Source organism: Meriones unguiculatus, chromosome 21 (assembly GCF_030254825.1).
Source record: "Meriones unguiculatus strain TT.TT164.6M chromosome 21, Bangor_MerUng_6.1, whole genome shotgun sequence".
Classification (NCBI taxonomy): Eukaryota; Metazoa; Chordata; class Mammalia; order Rodentia; family Muridae; genus Meriones; species Meriones unguiculatus.
In genome coordinates, this window is record NC_083368.1 from 36,193,596 (window position 1) to 36,217,295 (window position 23,700).

Below are 23,700 nucleotides of genomic sequence, written 5' to 3' on the forward strand. Positions count from 1 at the left end.
CTCAACACACACAAGCACACACCCATCATACGTTCACTCCCATACACATACACACACCACACTCACACATATACACACTCTCACACACATATACACACATACATACACATACATAGAAATACACACACACCACATTCACTCACACACACACATACACCCATACACACACATGCATATGAACAGACACACCACACTCACACACATACATACACATACACACAATACATATACATACAAATACACACACACACACCACAGTCACTCACACATATACACATACACATACGAATACACATACACGCACCCAACAGAAAACACCCTGAGAAACAAGAAACATCCAGAACTGCCCTGAGCTACACACTTGCATTTTCTTTCAGATATGAACAATAATCAACATGTCCTCATGGGTACCAGCCTGGTCGTGTGTTCAGACAGGAGCATCCTGTTTTGGCAGGCCTCTAGAAGCAGTAGGCCCTACTTTCAATGTTAGAAGAATGAAAGGCTTTTGTGGGGGCAAAGCTGGTTATTTTAGCAAATTGCCCCTGTGATTTGGGGTAGCATGCATCTCTTTCATCTGTTGCTTTGAATGCTCCAGCAGGTCTTTGAGGGGTGATGAAGATAGCAGCACAGTTGGATAAGATTTAACGTTTATATGAGAGCTGGCACAGTGCGGTCACATTCCTTGGGGCTTCACTGGCTTCTTCTTACATGGCTGTTTCTGTACAAAGGTGAGGCTGTGTCATTCTGCTCAGCTTCAATGGGTGCAGTTGGCAGCATGAAATTTTATGACAGACTTCACAGATGATGAGCCTCTTTGTAAACTTGCTAAAAAAAAAAAAAGCCACCACCACTCTGGAGACAGTAGCAAGTAGTGTTCCCCACAAAACACCACTTTCTCTTTCTTTCACCTTCTTAAAGATGAGAGTGTGTGTGTGTGTGTGTGTGTGTGTGTGTGTGTGTGTGTATAAATGCAGTGAATCATTTTAAAGGAGTGAGGCAGTTCCTTCCTGCCAGAGTCAAACTCCAGCAAGTTTCACCTCATTATAGCCAAGTTCTGAGAAGAGTAGGTAGCGAGGAACCAGAGGGCAAATCCTGCTAAAAGCCACTTTCCTCGGATGCGAGAAAACTGGCAGAGAAAGAGGGAGAGAGAAAATCATTTTCCAAAAAAACCAAGCATGAAGTTTGTCTGAGAAGAATGAATTAGGAATCTCTTAGGACACCTTGCCCTTGTTTTGAATGTAAGATTCTGGACAGATTTATGTTTTTGCTTTAATAAAAAATAAACAAATGTTGCTATATAGGAGAATATCATATTTCAGATTTTAGGATTCCGTCTTATGTGTTCTTCCTCAGGAGAGAAGTGAAATTTTTGAAAACAGTTCCTATTGTCTTTAACACTTCACAGGACCACAGCCCGGGGAGGTGCTGACAACCCCATCACAGAAGTTTGCCTGTTTGTTTAGAATACAAAATCATTTAAAAGACTTCAGAATCTAGTTAACACATCTGTTCATGCCTCAAGGTGCACACAAGTTCTGCTAGTCCTTTGCCAGCATTTAAAGCTCAAGCTAAAAATGTCTTCTGAGAGCCAGAAGAAAATTGGCATGCTTCATGTCTCTTACTAAAATACTGAATTGTAAATAGAAAGTTTGCCAAATATCCTTTTACTCATTTTGAGAGCAATGAATGTTTTAAATAAAAATATAAAATAATTTCTAGGTATACTGGTATGAATTAAATATTTTAAAACTTAAAGTGTTAGAATTTTTTTTTTTTTTACAATATCTGATTTAGGTTTTATAGCCCACTTCTCAGTCAAAACTTCTATCTGTGATGGTTTTTTTTCCTTCCTTTTAGTATAATCAACTATTTCTAAGTTAATTGTAATGGACAAAGAACAAGCTCTTAAAATTTCAAATTTTAATTATATTAATGAAGCATTTGAAATGGTAATTTTACTTAAAAACGTAGATGTTTTTATAAAAGCCTTAATTTATACAACTAGAATACCACAAGCACATAGAGGTGCTAATATTATTGATTATTATTGGTTAAAAATTCAGGAGTAGTCTAATCTGTAAAAAGATCAAGAAGGGAAATGTAGTTATTATACCACACAGAGGATGCTAGAAGAATCCAAACCCCTATTCTTAGGCTTCAAGAATAAGCAGTTTTCTCTATATGATAAAAAATATTAACCTGAATGTCCTCTGTGCACTACAATTGAATAAAAGATACTTTGTAGATTGAAGAATGATAATTGTTTATTTGAGTTTCTCCCTTGAGAAATAATAAGTTCATTGAAAATGGAAACTGAATTTGACATTGTAATTTCATGTTATTACTAATCCCTGTAGTAAGCAAGCATTTGAGGACTGTTCCTGAAATGATGAATTAATTATTACCTCAATTTTTGTATCAATGTCATCATAGAGACATTGTGAGCACTGGTCATCTCCTCAAGGTCATATAGAACATCTTTGAAGTTTTTGTTTTGTCCTGGGCTGATTTACCTGAGTTTTCATAAACTATACATGCATCCTACATTATCTCAAATAATTAATATAAATGCTCCAGAAGATTATGCTGAAAATGTAGCAAATTAATGTTGGTAAAGAACTTAGAAGAAGCATGACCTAGAAATTGTGAATTTTAGATATTATTATTATTGTAATAATATATGTTTTCATATTTTGATTTAGATATTTTTCAAATGAAAATGGTGTTATTAAGTTTTTCTCATGGAGAATGTAGATGTCATTATCAGATTTGATAAGCATGCTTATATATTCATCCAAGGAATCATGTAAAAAATTTGAACACCAGGTCAAGGCTAGATTAAAGTCTTTATTGCTAGAGTTACCCAAGCCTTGCTCACATTCCTTCAGGTTATGAACCAGAAATGATTTTGTGTACATGGCAGCATTCAGCTCATATTGAGTCCTTTTATTTTCATGGTTGGCTCATAAAGGAGTTCATACGTACTCTCTTCTCCTATTTTGCTGGGGGATCTTAATGGCCTCAAAAACACAACCAAAGCAGCAGTTGCACAAAAGAACTTTTCAACATGATTCCACATATAAAAACCTCACAAGGCGATTGCATGTTGTATGATCTTCTGCTGTAATAATAGCAGCGTTTTTTTATGGCACATCAACAAAATGGCCACTGTAGTCAGAAAGAAGCTCTCTGATGTTTGCTTTTTATAAATGGCTTGCAGAATGCCGGGTTATGCGTTTGATTGTTGACCCTCTGTGGTCTAATCATCAAGTTCTATTTTCCAATAAACAGGGACATTTAATCCAACCAAACATCTTGTTAAAACTTTTAATTTTCATTTATTTATATTTTTGGGGGGGGTTGGATAAATTCTTGTTGGTCGTTAACACTTGAGCATGAGGATGTGCACCTGGGTGTGAATGTGAGCTTGGAGGCCAGAGGTTAAAGTGAGGTGTCCTTCCTCATTGCTCTCCACCCCGTTGCTTGAGACAAGGCCTCTCACTGAACCTGAGTTCAGTGAGCCTGTAGGCTGGCCAGCCTCCATGCTCACATTCACACTCACATGCACATCCTCATGCTCAAGTGTAACGACCAGATCATACAACATGCTTGCTACAGGGATTAGTAATAACATGAAATCACACCCGTGTCTGCGACTCGACCCAAGCGCTGGTTGCAGAGGCATGCAGCACACCTGGTTTTCATGCTGGGGCCCTGAACTCTGGTCCTCAAGTTTATGTGTCAGGAACTTTTCTGACTGAACCAGTTCCCTGGTTCCCTACCAGATATTTCATTTTGAAGAATCACTTGAAATATTGATTGTGTGTTTAATATAATTATGAAACATGCACAAAATAAGTACATAAAAACACCATTGTCCCACCAACAAGATGAACACTCCACTGTGCATTCTTTCATATCATATCTGTGACATCTTATATACAGCATGTCTTGTTTTTCTAGTCAAATATCCTTATTTAAAAAAAATCTTTATTTTTCTATTTCAATTTATCTTTACTCTAATATCAATATCCTCTTCCAGTTTCCCTAGTTACCCACGACATAATCCCATAATACCTGGAATTAATGCCTGTCTTCCCATCTATCAACATTTTTTGTTTAAGAAGCTGGGGGGTCCTCCCCAGGTGACCCCAAATGCAGCCAGAGGAGAAATGACTGTTGAGGCATTTAGCAAGAAGCAGAGTTCTCAAGGGAAGCATCAGGGTGTGGCTGGCTTCCAGATCCTCGTGTATTTCAGATTAACATCCAGAATCAAGGACAGATTTCTTCTCTAAAATGTTAGTCTTCCATAGAGATGGTAATTAAGTTTTCTGTTGATGTAATACTTGCATATGGGGCATTATCTGGGCTTCCCTGATCTCCCACCTAGAGAACTCTCACCTGAACAAACAAGAGAGCCTCACAGTAACCGGTTTGGGGCAGTTGTGCTGATGGCATGTGGACACTGCTTTGTTCTCTACATGGCCTCAGAGAAAGAAAAGTTACAGGGCTTTAACACCCAACAGAGTATGTCCGGGACTTTTATTCTTATCCACAATCAGATTCTCCAGAACCCTCTGGAGCTACATAAGACTTAGGGACTTTTGAGCACTTTTGATGAAAACATTGTCATCTGTCACGGTAATCCGGCAAATTAGAAGCCAAAGGAAAGGTATTAAGGAATCAGTAAGGGTGAAAAGTAACAAAATAACTAAAATCTATGAGAAATTGAGTAACAACATCAAATCGTTTTTATTTGAACACCCGTACATTATCACCATCTGAGGAGACTTCCACAAGATGCTGCTGGTTCATTGAACATCAAACTGAAGACACTGGCTTAACGCAGATTAAAACTCAGTGTCATTGGGACGTGAGAGATGGCTCACCTGAGTTCAGTTTCCAGTAGTAACTCACAACTACCTGTAACTCTAGTTTCAGGGGCTCTACTGCCTCCTTCTGGCGTCTAAGGGCACCTGCACTTACATACACGTACATACATATGATCAGATAAAATAAAATTAAGTCTTTTTCAAAGTCACTCTCTTTGGCAACTGTGATTGTGACCTAGAATTTCTTTCCTCCTTATGTAGTACATTGCTTGATCATTTAGGATTTTGACTTCTTCTGGTTCCGTCCTCAGGCAGTGTACTGAGCCACTCATATGGCACTCCTCACAAATCAAGCATCTGGTTTGGCAGTGGATGCCGTGCCTCCTTCCAGAGAAACTGCTTGCTTGGCAGCAGGCTTCCGTGTAAGGTTGGAGAGAACACGGTCTTGTGCTAGGATGGAAATTCTTCATTTTATTTGAGTCCAGCTCAGATGGACATTCTAGCGGTTCCTGTCGCCTCCGTGGAGCTTTATATTAGGGCTTATGTGCTAGGGAGGGGGTTTTACACAGAAAGTAAGGAAAGGAGACTTTCCTAAAGAATTTGATGGAAGTGCTCCAGTTTTGTCTCTAAGAGAAATAATTCCTGAGAAAATAATAAAAATAAGAAAATTCTTATCTATATCATTGCCATTTCTTTTTCCCAAGTAAGGAAATAATTAGGACTAGGAAATAAAACATTAACTCATTATCTAAATATCATCCTTACTAGATATCATTTTAATGAATGTGACAGATTGAGTAATATGACGGATTTTTAAATGCCCCTAATTATTTAGTGTTTTGCTTTTAATGGCATTAAAAAAAATTAGTTATCTGGGTAAGACATGACTAAGGATTTATGCTAGCCACTATACATTTTGCTTTTCCTTGTCTGATTTGGAGCTAGCGAAGACATGTAGTTCAGAACAATGTTGTTACATGGGAGGACTCTTTGTCTTGCCTTTGACCTGTTTCTACATCTTAGAGAGAATAGGAAGTAAATAAAAACCTGGGCTCCATATGCAGGTATTCATGAAAATTGCTTAGGGCCAAGAAGATGAGGACTTCTTTTGATCCTCAGCACAAAATGGCAGCATAGACAGGGTTTTCTTCTTCAGTGTGGAAGTGAGATGTCTTCTGAGAGCATATTCTTTCATCAGGACACATATGATTGAATAATTTAACCTACTGGGTCATACACACACACACACACACACACACACACACACACACACACACATACAGAGATAGAGAGACAGACAGACAGACAGATGGAGACACAGAGAGAGGAGAAAGTAGAGGGGTGACTAGCTGTGAAGAGGAAGGTGTCATCAGGAATTGGAGGAGAACAAGAGAGGGTAAGTGGGGGTAAATAAGACCAAAATGCGTTATATATATGAAAATGTCATGATGAAAAAATATGGTAATAAAGACAAAAATAAAAGACAAAATACATTGAATTACTCATAAATGCTTTGGTGGGTATTTTAAAAGTGAGGAAGACATGCTCTGATTTATTCTTTTATTCTTTAATGATAAGAATATAAAGTATTCATCTAAAACAAGCTTGCCATCATACTTCACACCCATCTACAAGAAAGACAGGTATAAGCATTCATTGACTCATTCATTCATCACTTCTGTCAATGAGTAGTTGACACTTTGTGGACTCTAAGACACCATGCCAGGCCTTCAGGAAACACAAAATTAATTCTTTCTTAGAGCCTCCATCTAATAGATTTACTGAAGCCACCTAAGGAGGTATTGTAATTTATAGCTCTCAAATATATATACTTATAAAGATGCATAATAATGGTGTATAGTGTTATTCTAAAATTCTAAATTAAGAGATGTATAATATTATGATTGGCAGAGGTTATTTTAACTCATTGTTACTGTCCATAGTGATGTAGAAGATACTTGGAAAATATTTATTTGTGGGTGTGTGTTTGCGTGTGCATGTGTATGTATGTGTGTGTGTATCAAGCATACATAAATCTGGATGATATTGGTAGAGGATGGATGGAGGTGTAAAGATGAAGACACAACTAAAAGCAAGGCAGCTGTGGTCCAGAGGCATACTGTGCAAGTTGACTGAAGATGGATGCTACTTAAGAGAAAGGTCTGGCCATTGTTATAGGAACTAAAGAACAAGGTGAGGGTTGCCTTAAGGAATAAGACAGAAGTCCAGTTTCTGGGCTCAGAGCATGAGTGTTTTTGTCCTGCTGTATAACTTGATGATTAAAAGGGTTACAACTAAAGTTAGCCTAATTGTATACTTACCAAGAGAATCATTTAGTAAGCAGCCAAGGTACTCACTTCTCATAGAGACACAAATTGTTTCTGAGCATTGTGTTATTATAGACAAACATATTTTGAGCTGAGCCTTCTGGAATGCACATGTTTTGGAATTGTTGAGCTTGAGGGAGACATTCAGATAGATAAGATGTAGATCATGGATTAAACAGAACGTAAGTGTCAGGCTTTAGGAAACTAGTTCAGATTACTAGTTCCTACACCTGCTCCTTGTCACTCAATTCACCTAGTAGCTTTCTAAATTTTAACCTAGGGCACAGGTCTGAGATAAGCCCTGGGATGCAGCATTTTTAGAATATATTCAAGTTCTGACCACACAGTTGGAAACTACTGATCAGGCAGAGAAGAGCCAAAGGTCTAAGTTAGGGTTGTGGGAGTAAATAAAGAACAGAAAGACAGAGGAGATACAGAAGGGCAGATTTGCCAACAGATACTTCCAAAGCACATTTGAAAAGGTGGAATTTGGAGGTCAATGGTGATGAGGATGTGGGTGTCATGCAATGACAGTGGCCTAAGGTAAGACAGAGAAGTAAAAAGAGAGGGGATGATCCTGATTAGGCGGCGCTTTTCAATATGAGATGAAAAGAGAAGCCCTCAAGGATGAGGGACAGAAGTTGAGCATGGGATTTCATGAGACAGAAACTGTCTTTGTGATCGTTGACATTATCTTCAACATCATCACCTTCTTTTATTTTTCTGATACTATTTTTTTTTTCTGATGCTGTTTTACTTACAGATCAAGTTTTGAAAAATAAAACCTGTCCAGGGGGGTAATTCAATTATGGCTCTTGGTGCCTGTTAGCATACTGCTTTAAAAACTATACTGATTTAAATGTCAATAGCAGTGTGACAGTGGCTCAGCTGTGCTAGGTGTTAACATCACAAACAGGACAGTTCTTAGCTACTGTTTTTCAAATGCTTGCTTATTGGACATTTTCTTATTAGCCAAAACTCAGAAAGGATAAGAGTAAACATGGCTTTAGAGGGGAAATTTTAGAGCTCTCAACCCCGCTGTTTAATAAAGATGAAAAAAGCAGAGACAACACCATACTTGATAAGAACTGAACAGGAAGGAATTTCTCCCCAGAGGACCATGCATATGCGAACCAGCATGGGACAGCGAGTCTTCCCAACTTAAGATGTACTTCAAGGATTATGATTGTTTTCCAACTTTTTAATGTGTCTCTGATAAGCAGAAAGTGAGCAAGTGACCATTGAAGAAGGAATCTTATCAGGAGTTAGAGATTTGGTACATGGTAGGCTTTTAAGTGAGGGAGGGATGGAAGGAGGGAAGAGGGACGGAGGGAGAGGTATAATGATGGTCTGCCTACAACTTAGAGAAGACAGAGCTATGGGATGGTTGTGAGCAGCAGTGGAGGTTATCTATGTTCTTAGGGACGGATGAAGACATTTTGGAGAAAGGCCAGGGAAGGCTATAATGTTTAACCATCCAACTTCCTTTCTGCTAAATTCAAACTCTCTGCTGGCCACCTGGCTTCAAAGGAAGCTTGTATTCAATACAAAGAAGACAGTTGGCTTTGTATGGTCACTTGACCTAGAAGTTACTGTTCCCATGATAAATTGTTTAGTTGGCAGATAAAGTCTCCAGGGCCTTATAGAATAACTCAGTGACCTTGTCTAACAAAACAGGCACTGACAACATTGAGCGTATGCTCAAATCCTATCCTATCATTCAAGGGCCACGTCCAGTAGGATCTCTGGTCTCCATGGAGACAGAGTGTTTCCTGCCCTGGTTCCCAAAGGATAGAGGTGGCCCAGCCCACAGCCTGACCAGACATACAGAGAAATCATTTGGGGAAGGGAACTTATAACTGCTGTTATTTTTATCCATTTAATGACATTTACTTAGTTATTACCTAATATTAATAGAAAATTTAAAATGTGCCAAACCCTATACAACTGATTGGGAATTGTTTTCTTCTTAGTGTATGTTATCAGTATATAATTAAGTATGGATACCCATATATCTAACTTCCCTTATTCCTGTGGTCCTCTGCACACATATGATGCCATTGGTATATCATGTTCTGCTTTCTACTATGTCCTATGAAGCCATTTGTGTACATTCTATCACCACACAGAGAACAGTGGTTTGCTTAAAGGGTTTTACCCCTTTATCACAGTATTCTATACATTAGGACCTCAAGAGATGGTTCTCAAATAAGTAAATCAATGTCCTCATCATTAAATGAACCATCTCCAAAAAACTGAAACATGAGACTAATGTTATAGTAAATGTGGTAACTTCTCCATGGAAAAGGTATGATAATATTTTATGTATTTAACTTACAATTTTAATACTACTTTTATTTCTATGAATAAATTTCTTTAAATGTTCCAAACCCTCCAGGAAGCTATAGGCTGAACTACCATTTTACTTTCAATAATAGAGTAACCTGATAAGGTTATAAAGTAATATTTATGTCAATTGGCTCGATAAAATATCCCCTGAGGAGGATAACAAGTCAAAATTTAGTCTCCTGATGTTCTTCTACAGAAAGGCTTTAGACTTGCTCCCTCTGGTGTTGGATACAGGAGAGTTGCCTGATGTAGCCAAAGCCTTTCTCAGAGCCCAACACTCTCACCTTAAGGTCCAAATGTAGCCTTCCTAAGACGCTGCCTCGTGCACTGTAGGTTCTCTGGAAGTCTGCACGAAGAGAATTTGGTGAACATTTAATACAGGGTCCTCATCCATCCTTAAAAACAGAAATCAATGTTTGCCTACCTAAGGAACTGACTTTGGGTTTTTAACTAAAAAAATGAAAGTATACTCTCAGTAATAAAAACTTCACAGACCATAATGGAAAATATGAAAAGAAAAAGTAGCATGTGTGGTAATGTCCTTGGCTTTCCTCCTTACCCTACAGCTTTCTGCTCCTGATAACTGGGATTTCTCTTCCCAAATACAGTGTTTGGTGGAGTGGGGCAGGGCTGTCACACATTTATTTGTGTATATCACCTCCAATACTTTGGTTAAAACTGCAAACACCAGGGGCTGGAGAGACAACTAAGCAGTTACTTGTACAGAGGACCTGAGTTTGGTTCTCAGCACCCATGTTGCACAGCTCACAACCGCCTGTAACTTCAGCTCCAGAGGATCCAATACCTTCTTCTGGCCTTCAAGGCTATCTGTGTTCATAAATGCACACACTCACACAGACGTACATAGTTAAAAATATGATAAATATTTTTAAATGCAAACATCCAACGGGATCTTTACTTCCTAAGTAGATGATTCTGGTAGAAATCCAGAGGCTGGTAGTGTTCCTAGGGGTGTAGCAGGTCCGTGTGATCTGTTCAATAGACAACAGAACAGATAGAGCTCTTTCAGCTGCCTTGTTCTCATGCATAGAGGAGTAGAAGATTCCAAGAAAGGCCATCCCAAACAAAACAAAACTTGAAAGCACATTGGCTATCACATGAGTCCACCCTGACATGACATGCTTCTCAGTCAGCAAGAGCCAGAAGCTGCACTTCTGTCTGTAACAGAAACAGTACCCTCAAGTTAGATCTCTACACTCATTTGTAATGGCTTCCATCCCACCTACTGTGTGAACCAAAGTGAAACTGGCATCTAGAACAGGCAGGGCCACTTTCCTTGAGCAGAGAATGGTTCCAGCGCAGTGGCTCCTACTTCTGGCTGCCTGAGAGAAGCATTAGGATGGATTTCAGTAATTTTCATGCCTGGGTCCTGCCCCAGACATTCTGGTTCTTTGGCCTGGAAGTGGCCAGGCTAAAGCAAACTGTGCTTTCGCTTCTGGTGGGACAGCTGAGCAGAAGTGATGGTTTCTATTTCCTGACAACTAAAAAGTCATCCTCAGAAGATTGTCCTATGGTCAGCCTTGCACTTGCCACCTGGGAACTTGATACTCAAACTCTCACACTCTGCCCCAGAGCTCCTGAAGCAGAATTTCTGAGTTGGGAATCTGAGTTTCATATTTCAATAAGACCTTATGGTGGAGATCCTGATAAACTGTGTGATACACAGACGAGCAACATTCAGATCTCCTGAAACTCGTCGAAACTGTAAAACCCCGTGGCACTGAAGCTCTGTTAGGCCAGAATTGGCTCGTTAACAAAAATATCAGGCATCTGCATGAACCTCAAATCTTTAGCATTGCTGGTCTAAGAAATAGTGGCCAGTTAGTGTTCGCTTTGGACTTCGGTGATCATCTTTCAGAACATTCAGGTCAAGAGCACAGCCAGAGCTAACCAGGGAATCTCTGCAAGTTTGTCCTTCTGTCTTTGTAGGGAGCTGATGAAATTCTCAGGCAAGTAGGATGGAGATTAAAAACAATTACCAGTAGTAATACACATAGTTACAGGTGATCAAATTGTTGTTTGCGCTTTCTATGTAGACTTGCTGCTAATCCATGCAGACGACTGGAGAAAGACTCGTGCATTCCGTCGTTCAACAAACATTCCACTCTCTTAGCACCTATGACAAGTGCAGTTCTAAGTGCATTCTGTAAGCCGGAGATGTGGTTGCCTCTGCCATGCTGACCCCCAAGTCCAGAACCAAACAATATCAGTAATGAAAAAAGGGATATAGAATGAAATCTCAGGAAAGTATGAGTACTATAAAGAAGGGAAAGCAGGATAAAGAAAGAAAGGAGAGAAACAGAAAAAGTGCCATTTAAGATCATGTAGAGAAATGGAAGAATCTCTGAGGAAGGAACATGTGGGTCAAGGTTCTCAGAATCGAGTTCTCAGGCCCTGCAGATAGCTAGTAGAAGAAGTGGATACAGCTTATCCTAAAGTAAGAGAGGGGGAGAGAGACGACAAATGAGTCCAGAAGGTACCACAAGCACAGCACGCACAGCCTTTTCAGTCAGGGAGTCTTTATGATAAGGAAAGCCAGCGGGAGTTCTCAAACTTTAACATGTTCATGGTGACCTGGGAACACTGTGAAGCTGTGGTGTGGAGCCGGGAAGACTGAGGTAAGGCCAGAGTGCCTGTATTTTCAATGATCTCTCTGGAGATGCCAAGGCCATTGCTTTGAAGTCTAAATTTGTAGTAAGCGAAGAGGTATGAGTATGGGGGCTGAGAGCTTGAATTGCACCCAATGTCATCCAGCTGGTAACTCAGGCCAGATTTGAAACACATATGCCCAGCGGCAAAGACCAAGTGTCATCGGTTGTCTCAGAAAATCTCATGCCTGGTTCACTGGGAGAGATTCTTTGCTGAAAGATATAGAGGAATGTTTCTGTGTATACTCTGTTTATGATGGAATGGTCACCCCCTCTTATTAATAGAAGGGGAAGTGGATGCCCTCACAATTACTGACATTTTGTGTTATGTGTTATGAAACACATAGAAGATGTAAGACGTGATTCATCCCTGGCACCTCAGAGACAAGTGTTAACTCTGGAGAGCATTTTTGTACAATCTATATGGAAAACGATAACTCGCTGGTCTAAAATGTAGTGGCACTATATTTGTAGTAGCTACCCTGAGGAAGCCAACTGTTCCCCAGACCCTGCAGCCACGCTCCATTTAGTCTGACTTCTCCAGATGCTACTACCTTGTCCATCTGTATTTACTTCTCTTCACTCCCTGGAAGAGCTTAGAGCTCCAAGATGTGTTCGGGCTCCAAGGTGTCAGGGAAATTCGCAGCAGTTCACATACTCAAGTCAGTGAATCTGTGGTACAGATGTGTGAGTGTGTGTGTGTGTGTGTGTGTGTGTGTGTGTGTGGTGTGTGCTGGAGTAATTGGCTCTAGGCTTTCTTCCATGGAAACAGCCATAGCTTGTGATGTAAAGCAGCTACTCAAAGGAAAGGGAGGGTGCTGACTCTTTCTGTCATGAACCCTGGGGGCGGGGGAGGGGTGTTCTGTGTGTGTACCGTGTATGCCGTCGCCTTGAAGAATGACACGCTTTGGTTTGTTCTGCTGCCCTCCTCCTTTGTTAATTCTCTGTGTTCTTTTTCCTTTGTGCTGCACGATTAGGACCCTGCAGTGGGACACAGACCCCTCAGTACTCCAGCTGCAGTCAGACTCAGAACTTGGGTATATGTCTGCTCTTTTGTTACTCCTTCTATGATTTCCTTGCTATGGTTGTGTTAAAGTGCTGGAGTGTTATTGCTCTGGCTTTCTTCTCCCTTTTGCTGAAACCTCCAATTTGATAAGTTCCTTTTCTTTCATTAGTTTTCCCCCTACAGCTTGGGAGAAAGTCTTTCTTTGTGGACATCACCACAAAAAGATGACTTTTGTCTTCCCATTCTTAATTCCTACCAATGCAAAATGACTGATCCCAAAGAAAATTACAAAACCAAATATAGAGGTGGGACATCTGAAGTCTGGAATTGGAGATCCATGTGGCTGCATCCTAAGCATGCTCCCCTCTTACTAACAACCAATCTTGTCTGGGATCAGTATTCAAATGTTGTGTCTTGTTTGTGTTACTCCCTTTTCACTTGTTAGGGAATTCGCAGTAAACTCTTAATTCCAGTTAAGTTATGAATCACTACATTTCTGTGAAAGAAGAAGCCAATTTATCCAATATTTCAAACACTTGGTGGTGGGTAATATCTCCTAAAGAAAATTGTTTTCAGAGGGATGTCTTTCAGAGGTTGAATGGAGGTAGCTTCCGAGTTGAAAAGAATAAAACACACAGGCTTTAGCTTTTGTTTTCCCTTCGAAGATTGGAGTTAACTATAGTCACACATGAGATATTTCCATGGTATGTTCTCACAACTCATTCCCCAGCTCAGAAGAACTGAGTGTGTACTTTTTCCAGCTTAGTAGGAATATCTATACAGAAATTGAGAAAGACTGTCATGGCTGACATGATGGCATTTACCAATATAAGACTGGGTACTTCCAAAATAAATACCTCAACATTTTATAACAGCATTTTTTTTTTCTTAAAAAAAAAAATTCTCCCTGGACATCTGTTTATTTATTATTTAGCCTGAATTGTTCAGCTTCCTGGGCCTGTGGCTCTGGATTTCCGTCTAGTTCAGCAGCTACTGTGTAGTTCAGGTGTATGTGGCCCTTGTGTATGCAGAAGTTTGTAACTGACTCATGGTGATGCAAAACCGAGGACTGTAACACCTTAGCTAACTAGCACACTTCAGAAGACAGCTGCAAATTTCTTTTAAAAAGTAAATAATAAGTTTGGGAATACATTTTTTTTTTAAATTTAAGATTACTAAGTTTGGGGCTCTTTCATTAGACCACCTACTATCTATTTCAAATTAAAAAGTTAACGAGGAAATGTGACTATGTAGAGCAGAGAAGCAATAAGTATAAACTAAGTTACAGCTTGCACTGTTTCAGCATGGCATAGCATTTTTAAAGAGAAATAAGCAGAGAGGAGCTGGCAAAGGTCACTGTACACCTTTAAGCTGACCTGATGGGCTGCTGTATTGCTAAGTTGTATGCGCTGGTACGGAGTAGCTAGGGATTTCCATACCTCCATCTGCTTTCCAGGAGGAAACTCAGCATGCAAATTAAAGCATCCTGGGCAAAAGGCATTTTAGTGCTCTCTCCTCTACTGCCCCAACCTCTGTGTCAGTGAGTCAGTGAGTGACAGGGACAAAGAGATGTGGGACTGTGCATTGACAGGGACTTAGAAAGTTTGGAAGGAATTATCGGAGAATAGCTGAGAGAGTTTATTTTAGCCAGGTTACAATTTCGAATATTGCACCTTGACAGCTTCCCTTTTTTGGCAGGTCTTATATTGAGGGTACATACAATAGTTTGTGAAATGCTCCAGAGGCAACAAGAATTTTTTCTTGAGACAGTTTCATTTCCTCACCTTAAGGTTGGCACGAGATTGACCCTAGTCTGTAATTTTCTCTGTGTCTTCACTTAAGAGCTGTACCTGAAATACAACTGACAGAAAATGCTATAGCCGAGCTATTTAAATTGATGATTGTCATGCATACATGCTCATCAAACTGTCAGTGCCACCAGGAAAGCAAACAGTTGTCACCCCCAAAAGTGTCTTCAACCTGTGCTCAGATTCGAATATTTCATTCCACCTACTTATTTTTTTATTTAATTTGCATCTGTTTGTGCTGACTTATTAACGTGGAAACAGAAACTACTTCTTCGCCTGTCTCGCTCCTCTTGATCTCTGTGCTATTCTTACTGGAAGTTTTGCTTTTATATGTGTTATAAAGTACATCATACATTTGGCCTTTTATTCAGCCACTGATTTTTTTTAAATATAGACTTAGGTGACAAAAGTGCTGTTCATCCACACAGTTAACATTTTTTTTTCTAATGTTCTTTATTTTTTTTTTTAAACCTGTATATCTACAGAGGAGGTGTCTCCTCCTCTTCTTTCTCCTCCTCCTCCCGCCCCCTTCTCTTTCTCATTCTCCTTTGTGGCTATTTTTTTTTTTCAGTGAACTGTCTTCAAATTCACTAACAATTTCTATTTGATCAGGACAACAGCTTTTCAGTTCAGAATGTGTCTTTCAGTTCTGTGGTATATAGTTGGGCCCTTTTTAAAATGTCTATCTCTTCATCGAGATTCTTACCATCTAAGATGTGTATCGCTCACAATCATCTGTAACTCTAGTTCCAGGAGATCTGATGCCCTCTTCTGCCTTCCCTGAGCTTATGAATGTAGCTCGGAAAGACACGCAGGCACACATGTACACACATACACACACATGCACACACACTAAGTACTTTTTCACGTAAATCGATTGATTACTTATAACTCTGCTGTCTAAATTATGAATTTTTTCAACAAATACTTATTAAAACATCTATTTAGTTTATTTAAAAACAGCTTCATCCTTGTGGGCCTTACTTCTGGGTTACTTATTTATTTGGGAGCTTTTCTTTGATTCAGGACGGTTTTCTCCTTACCCAGCCTCAGTCCCCGGCCATAGGCTCAGTCCATCTCCACAAAGGCTGAATATCTACAGGAGACAATGGCCCCTAAGCTCCGTCCAAAGGACAACCACAGCCACGTCCAGTGTAATCTCTTCTTCAAACTGCTCCAATGATCCCATGTCACCGTTCACTTGTTGGCTTCCTTGCCTGTGTGTGTGTGTGTGTGTGTGTGTGTGTGTGTGTGTGTGTGTGTTTTAACCTACAATTTCTGGTCCTCCCACCTTGGCCACAGCTTTCTGAGATTACAGCATGGGTCAGGGCACCCAGATGTCTCTACACATATTTTTAGGCTAGTTCTCGCAGCCCTCAACCAAGGCTGGAGAGTTCCTGCTACCAAGACAGGATTTGTATGGTGTTCTACACAATTCTCCTGTATGAATCTGGACTTGCCTTGAGGCTTAGCAGTGCGAAATGAGCTGAAGAGATTTTTTTTTGTATGTAGTGTCATTTATTATTTTTTCAAATTACATGTTTCTCCTGAGTTGCTTCTAGAACCATTTACATCATAAAAAAACATACAGAGGCTGGCAGGATTAATTCTATTAAACTTTTATATAATTAATAAACTTTTATTCTAATGCAGTCGGTGTTTTATCACACCTGATTTTGACCACATCAGCAGAGATGATTTGGTGATGAGAATTTCTATTATCAAAGAAGCCTTGACCTACACTTCAGGAAAAGTATTTTTAGCATGGCGTGTCATCTTCAAATCTAGTTAATGGGAAATTTTAGGAAGAAGCAATGAGTAGTCTGATACCAACAATTATTGCATCTTAAGCCCAGGGCTCTGCTCTTCTAAGTTGTTCCTGGTTCGCCTTAAGCACACAAGTGCACTCTAATATTCTCTTCCTTACCTGATGTGTTTGAATGTTTGTATATGTTAAGGGAAAATTGTCCCCAAATCATCGTGTCTTCCTCGATTTCCCTCAGGAATGGAAAGTAGCATCCTATCACCTGGGCCAAGCAGGGAGTAAAAGTTTTCATCCAAGCTGGGTATAAAATAACAGCACATGGTGTGTTCCACACGCTGAGGCTCTCCACTTCCTCTCAAACTCTACTTTTTAAGCTTTGGGTTAGCCGCCAGATCTTACCTGGTCTCTGCAGATTTGAACTCCAATCCTCACACTTGAGTGCTGAGCACTTTTACCCACTAAGCTTCTTCCCAGCCCCTGAAATCTACTTTGACTGCTGCAGGGGCTGCTGTGGTCTGTGCTCTGTAACAGTTTCCCAGGTAGATTATATAATATTCACACACACACACACACACACACACACACACACACACACACACACGGAGGCTCTGTTCCTTGGGCTTTCAGTGTCTCAGCACATTTGTGGTCTCTGTTTGTTGATGATGAGAGGAAAGCAATATGACCCTCCCAAGACAACTATTGGGATTTAAAACACCATATTCAGTCCCTGACATCTTAAGAGCAAGAGACCGGTGGCTTCATGACTGAACTTTGCCCCCTCTCCCCCCGCTTGGCTAAAACAATGCTTAAGAAGAGATATTCTAATCCCTAGAGAATACCCAGAACTGTCACCAACCATCCCATCAGGTAATTCTTCCCTTGGTCTTGAACTTGGGCAATGTGGGATGTTTAAAATGCAGTCTTCTGGGTACTTAGACAACAGTCCTGACTCCTGCTCAGGTCAGTAGCTAGTCTCCTTGTTGGAAGCAATTACTGTCTGCTCCTGGTCTTTCTAGGACAAGCATTCTCAGTCCCTTTAACATGGCTATGCCTTGATTTTTCCGAGTCTTTAAGTTCTGTTACCTTCTTGATTAACAATTCCATCTTTGACTCGTTTCTTTCTTCTATACTCTTACTACAGGCATACAAGCACTAAATATTTTGCATTTACAGATACTTGCTGAGCTCACAAGTGCTACCCTGTCACAGGCACTAGGGCATGCCCACATTCTTTACCGCTTTATAACAAAGAACACTTTTTTTTTTTTAAATCCACTCTTCAATGATATGGTAGTTTTCTGATAGACTGTAGATGACTACCAGTTCTAACTGCCTGATTTTACCAGCTTCTTCTGTGTGGCACATACACTGCCTGCCACCTGGGTTTGCTTCTGTGTCCACGGCCTGGAGATGCTCTGGGGACAACAGACAGGGAAATATGGGCCTCATCTTATTTTCTCTCTTTTATGTGTCACTCTTTTTTTTCCATCTTGTAAAGTTTTCTGTTATTCAAACAGCTACTTGTTATTTTTTCAGCTAGAATGACATATCTGGTCCCTATGATTCCATCTTGAACCACAGCAGAAGTAGTTTGTGCCAAGTTCTAGATTTGCATGTTAACTATGTGATCCACAAATCAACTAGAAACAGAGAAAAATCTAGAAGGTGATATGGAAAGAAAAAGAAAAGTCCAAGAAATTTACCAATAAAGTGAGAAAAAAATTTAGCCTGTTTGTTGTTTGTTTTAGCCAGACTGATGTACTAAAACACTTTTCTTTTTTAGATTACTACTGTAATAGAGTAAGCAAGTTAAAAATTCTGGGAGAAGTAAAATGACAAGACATAAGGAACAAGTAAAGTTCCCCACTAGTGGTAAAAACAACAACAACAACAAAACATATAGGCAAGGAAGCAAACAAGTGAATTGGTGAAGCTGGGGTTGACTGGGCTGTTTAGAGAGAGATTACACTACAAATATTGCCTTAAAAAGAGCTTAAGGGACAGTGTCCCCAGTAGATGTCCAGTCTTCAGGGAGACAAACACCTTTAATGGAAAGGGAGTGATCTGGGTAGAGAGGAAAAGATCCTAAATCATAAGCAAAAATTGACTCCAAATTGTTAAACTCAGTGACATAGGATGTGTATGGTATCTGCCTTCTTCAAAGTCTTGGGCTGTGTTCTCTGTGTTCGTTAGTACACCAGACTGTGGGTAGGGCTGCTGGACTGTTGGAAGAAAAGGCAGACTTGGAGAAAGAGTCCCAGCAAGAATTTGGTTGCTCCTTCATAAGGAGGAACTAGTAGTTTCTTCCAGTCTTTGATTTAAAAAGAAAAAGAAAAACTTTCATTTGATCTATTTACTATCATCAGCTTTTTTCTTTGTGGTGCACACACATGGTAGGCTACATACGTGTTAGGCAAGTGCTCTGCCACAGAGCTGCATCCCAGGCTGTCAAATAGTCTTTTGTATTTTGTTTAGATATCTCTGGTTTGAAATAGTTCTGAATGTTTCCCATGTAATCATATGTCTTAGTTCGGGTATCTATTGTTATGAAAAGACATCCTGACCACAACCACACTTATAAAGAAAAATAATGTAATTGAGCCTAGCTTACAGTTTAATCCATTATCATCGTGGTGGGTGGTTTAGTTGATTACCTTCATGGCGGGAAGCATGGCAGCGTGCAGGCAGTCATGGTGCTGGAGAAGGAGCTAAAAGTCTATGTCTGGATTGGCAGGCAGCAGGAAGAGAACTGGCTTGAGCTTCTGAGACCTCAAAGCCCACCCTCTAGTGACACACTTCCTCCAACAAGGCCACACCTCCTAATAGTGCCACTCCCTATGGACCACATAGTCAAACACACAAGTCTGTGGTGGCCATTTCTCTTCAAAACCACCACACCATTATCTTTTTTGAGAATCATGTAGCTCCCAGGCAAGCTGAAACTGTCTGTGACTTCAATAACATTCGATTACAATTACACTTTCTACAAAAAATGAAATACAGACAGCATCTTAAAACACACATACATACATATCAAAACCTACTCGTAAAATGCACGCCAGAATCTAAATCTATGGATGAGTATTGACTCATCAAAGGGATTCATAATTTGGATTTAACGGCTCTGATCAAAACTTTGTCACAAGAGAGGGAGGAAGCATTTTCCTCATCTCTTAATCTCTTATAATGCAAATAATTTGTGCCCAAACATTTCTCAAGAGGTTGATGTTTCTTCGCCTTTATTTTATGCCTTAAGAATCTTGAGTGAGCTATTCTAATTTTCTGTTCTGCAGTAACAACTCCATCTTCAAAAATGCAGTGTCCCTGTTGCCTTCAAGTTTAGGAAAATGAAATCCATTTGGGGAAGAAAGTACACTCTTAGAAATTCAGTGGCTTACTTGGAAGGCTCTAATTACACAAGCTTCAAGTTACAGACTGTATGGAACTTACTCAAAGTCATCAAGGAAATAAAAGGTCAATCTTAAAAATACTTTATAGCATATCTGTAGCAACGTTGGAACACAATTCTGTACCATCTGTCCTTATTGTTTTGCATTTTCTACTCCTCATACTTGAGGACAGGGACTCTACCAGGGAGGCTATGATGGCTTTAGCTTTTGTCCATCTCAGGACAAGTTACAAAGTTTGATTGTGTTGTAAAATCCAAAGCAAACCTGTGGGCTGCTGCTATTGATTAAGCTAGCATTGACATTTGCTTCTTTTCAGGAAAAATGGATCAGCAGCCAAACTACTATCTCTGCACAGCTAGAAGCAGATACTGTGGAAATGCAATAAATGCTCCCTAAGATGATTTTAATGCAAATATGAAGGACAAAAATTCATCCTTGTATTGATGTGGAAAGACCAACTCTCATGCTGATTCTTTTGGAGTGAAACACCCACTAGTCTGAGCACAGATGATGACTGTGTGTGTGGCAAAACGACCAGAAAGCCAGTTACTTTCTTGGTATTGTGCCCTGTCCTCACTGATCCTCTCTCCCAGAGCTCTGGAAATCTGTCCATAACATGCTACAGATCGTACCCACTGCTACCAGAGCACAGTATTTAGGAACCAAATTAATTCCTTGTCATTTGACAATAAAATCTTAATTTTTGAGAATTTTATGTAATATATTTTGATCACATTTATGCCTCCACTCCTCCCAGATAGATTCATCCTACCTCTTACCGGGTCAACTAGTGTCCTCCTGGGTGGAGGTGTTTTTAACTCACAAAGTCCAGTTTATGCTACTGGAATAGAAAAGTAATCATTGTCTTACCCTGCTGTGAACCCTATGAGCTACAATTAATGACTGGCCTGGCAAGATATGTCTACCTGGGCACAAATATTAGGGGAGGAACCGAGCAAAGTCCGAAGCAAAGCTTTGGGCTCCAGCTATTGATTAAGCCCACGCTCTTTAGTCTCCAATAATCTCTCCTCAACACGCATCTCTCGATTCATCTTAAGGCCGTTGCTCTTCCTATTCAAAACTTCTATTCCACAAAATCAGACTTTCCGGTATAAAATGTAAATTCGGTTCTCAGATCTTTGCGTATGCAGGATAAGCTGCCTGGGACATAGACTCTTCCCACTTACTTGAGATTATCCTTTGGAATCTAAACCAGGTCTTCCATTGTCAGTGAAGTGAACCGCATTTATCCAAACTCAAGGCAATCTGCCCACCACACTGTCTTCTCCCAGTGACGTGACTCATTCATGTTAGCGCTTACCGTTTACAGCCTCAAGTTCTTTTTTGCTGTCTGATGTATATGTTCTGGCTGCTCATTCTCTTCGTGTTGTAAGGATCTGGCATAGTGCCTTGCTCAAACACAGTAGATGGTGGTAGTTCCTTACCACTCCTCCACCCACATAAAATGTTGAACAAGGAAGAAAAGGTTACTGTTATCAACCTTACTCTGAGGGGGTTATCTACTAAAAACACTTGGAAAGCTTTGGGGAAGATAAGGAGGAAACTCTCTGGCAGCATCTTCAGATGTCAGCCTTGGGATTGACACGCAGGTGTGACGAAGCAAGAAAAAATAATGACTTACAGTTGGATGTAAGCTTGATGCAGACATTCTTTCTAATTCTCTGACCTTGGCCTACTTTGATATCTGGCCAAAGGACTCCTTTTCCCTGAGAACATTTGTTCCTGACTTTATCTTTCTTTCAGGCTTCCTCTTGCCCTGTTTCTACAATGACTTTCTTGGGTTTCCAGGACTGTGAATCCTATACACTGGCTTCTGATTCCCTGCCCCCGCCCCATCCAGACTTCTGATTCCCTTCCCCCATCCCATCCAGATTTCCAGTGAGCAATCTGATTGGTTTATCATCAGTTGCTGAAAGCTCTGAAACCCTCATTGAACACCATTTTTGAGGTGTCGAATTTTTGTGATTTTGTGATTGACTGTTTTTAAAATTCGGAAAGTTTCTGAGATAACTCAAGTTGATTTTAATCCTGACTTTTCAGAACTAATGTTTCTGACTCCTAATGTCAGAATTTAGGGAAGGATCCTATGCATGTCCGGCTGGATATACATTGTAATTTTCTGTGCCATATCAATGATGCCTTAGAAATAGCCCAGCTTCTGCTGTACTGTGCTCTAGTCATCAGTTTTGATACTGAAAAAAAAAATGCTAACAAGAGCTTAACTTGGGACAACTTGATACTTACAAGCAAAGAATAAATCTGAGCCCCAAACTCAGACCATATACAAGTAATGCAAATAGAGCAAATGCATAGATTTGCGAGTTCAAACTATGAAACTCAGGAGAGGATGAATATAAGATGACTGTAATCAGGGCTTTGGAATGAACCATGATACTTCAGACATCTACCCAAAGGACAAGCATATAAATACATAAATATATATATATATAAATATATAAATACAATATATATTTAATTTGATTAAAATGGAAACTTATGCACTTCAAAGGACACCATCAAAAGAAAAAAGTAACTCACAGAACAAGACAAAAGAGTTACACGTCATATAGATGATTAGAATCTAGTGCCCTGCATACATAATATTTTAAACACAACAGAAAAAAAAACAACTTAGTTTTTTCAAAATATTAAAATGACATACAAGCATCTGCTAAGACATCATTAGCCACTGTAAGGAAACTACACTTGGTAGGGTGGCATGATTTTTAAAAGTAGATGATCAGAGTTGAGGAATATAGAGAACTGCCATACATTTGCTAATGAGAATTCATTATCTCAAGGACAACTTGATAAACAGCTTGGCAGTTACTCAAAAGCTAAGCAGAATCTCCATGTGGTCCATGAGCTCTGGAGCTTGGCTGCTGGATGGGGAAGTCAAAGGGATTCTGTTCAGACATTGAAGTCTACTGCCCTCCACTTCCTGATATTACTAGGTCAGTGAAACCCATTTGGTGGCTATTGGGGCTGAAGAGTTGAGACCTTGAGCAGGCTCCCAAATCACAGATGAGGACTCCTCACCCCACAGGTTTCATTGCTATGGATTTATGGTGGGAATTGGATTTTGCATTCTTCCCTCAAAATGCTGCCTGTGCTGTTGACTTGGAAAACCAGCCCCAGGACTTCACCCATTTGAGTTTCCTCTTTTTATTAAACACTGGTCTCTTGTGGAGCTCCTGCCCCCTCTGGTCCTTCTATCCCCACTTCTTCCGCAAGACTCCCTTCACTCTGTCCAAATTTTGGCTGAATTTCTGTATCTGCTTCTGTCCCCTGCAGGGTAGAGTCTTTCATAGGGCATCTGTGGTAGGCTCCTGTCCTGTTCCTTCTCTTCCGCTGATCCCAGTGTCTATCCTGTTTGCCTTCTGAAAGAAAATTAAGCATCCTTCCTAGAGTCTTCCTTGTTGTTTATCTTCTTTAAGTCTGTAGATTTTAGTATGTTTGTCTTATATTATATGACTAGTATCTGTTTATAACTTGTATAACCACTTTGGAAAT

The 23,700-nt window shown here is 39.9% G+C and overlaps 1 protein-coding gene across 7 annotated transcripts in view; it reads left to right on the forward strand.

The window, feature by feature from the left end:
* The window catches only part of Dync1i1 (dynein cytoplasmic 1 intermediate chain 1), a 285,397-nt gene that overhangs the window by 43,052 nt on the left and 218,645 nt on the right, over positions 1-23,700 (forward strand). For 4 of the 7 annotated variants that reach the window (XM_060374069.1, XM_060374068.1, XM_060374072.1 and 1 more), the window contains exon 5: positions 13,155-13,214. The exons of the other annotated variants lie outside the window; for them this stretch is intronic. In XM_060374069.1, coding sequence (XP_060230052.1) covers positions 13,155-13,214 — 60 coding nt within the window. The remainder of the gene's footprint in view (positions 1-13,154; positions 13,215-23,700) is intronic. 7 annotated transcript variants of the gene reach the window in all.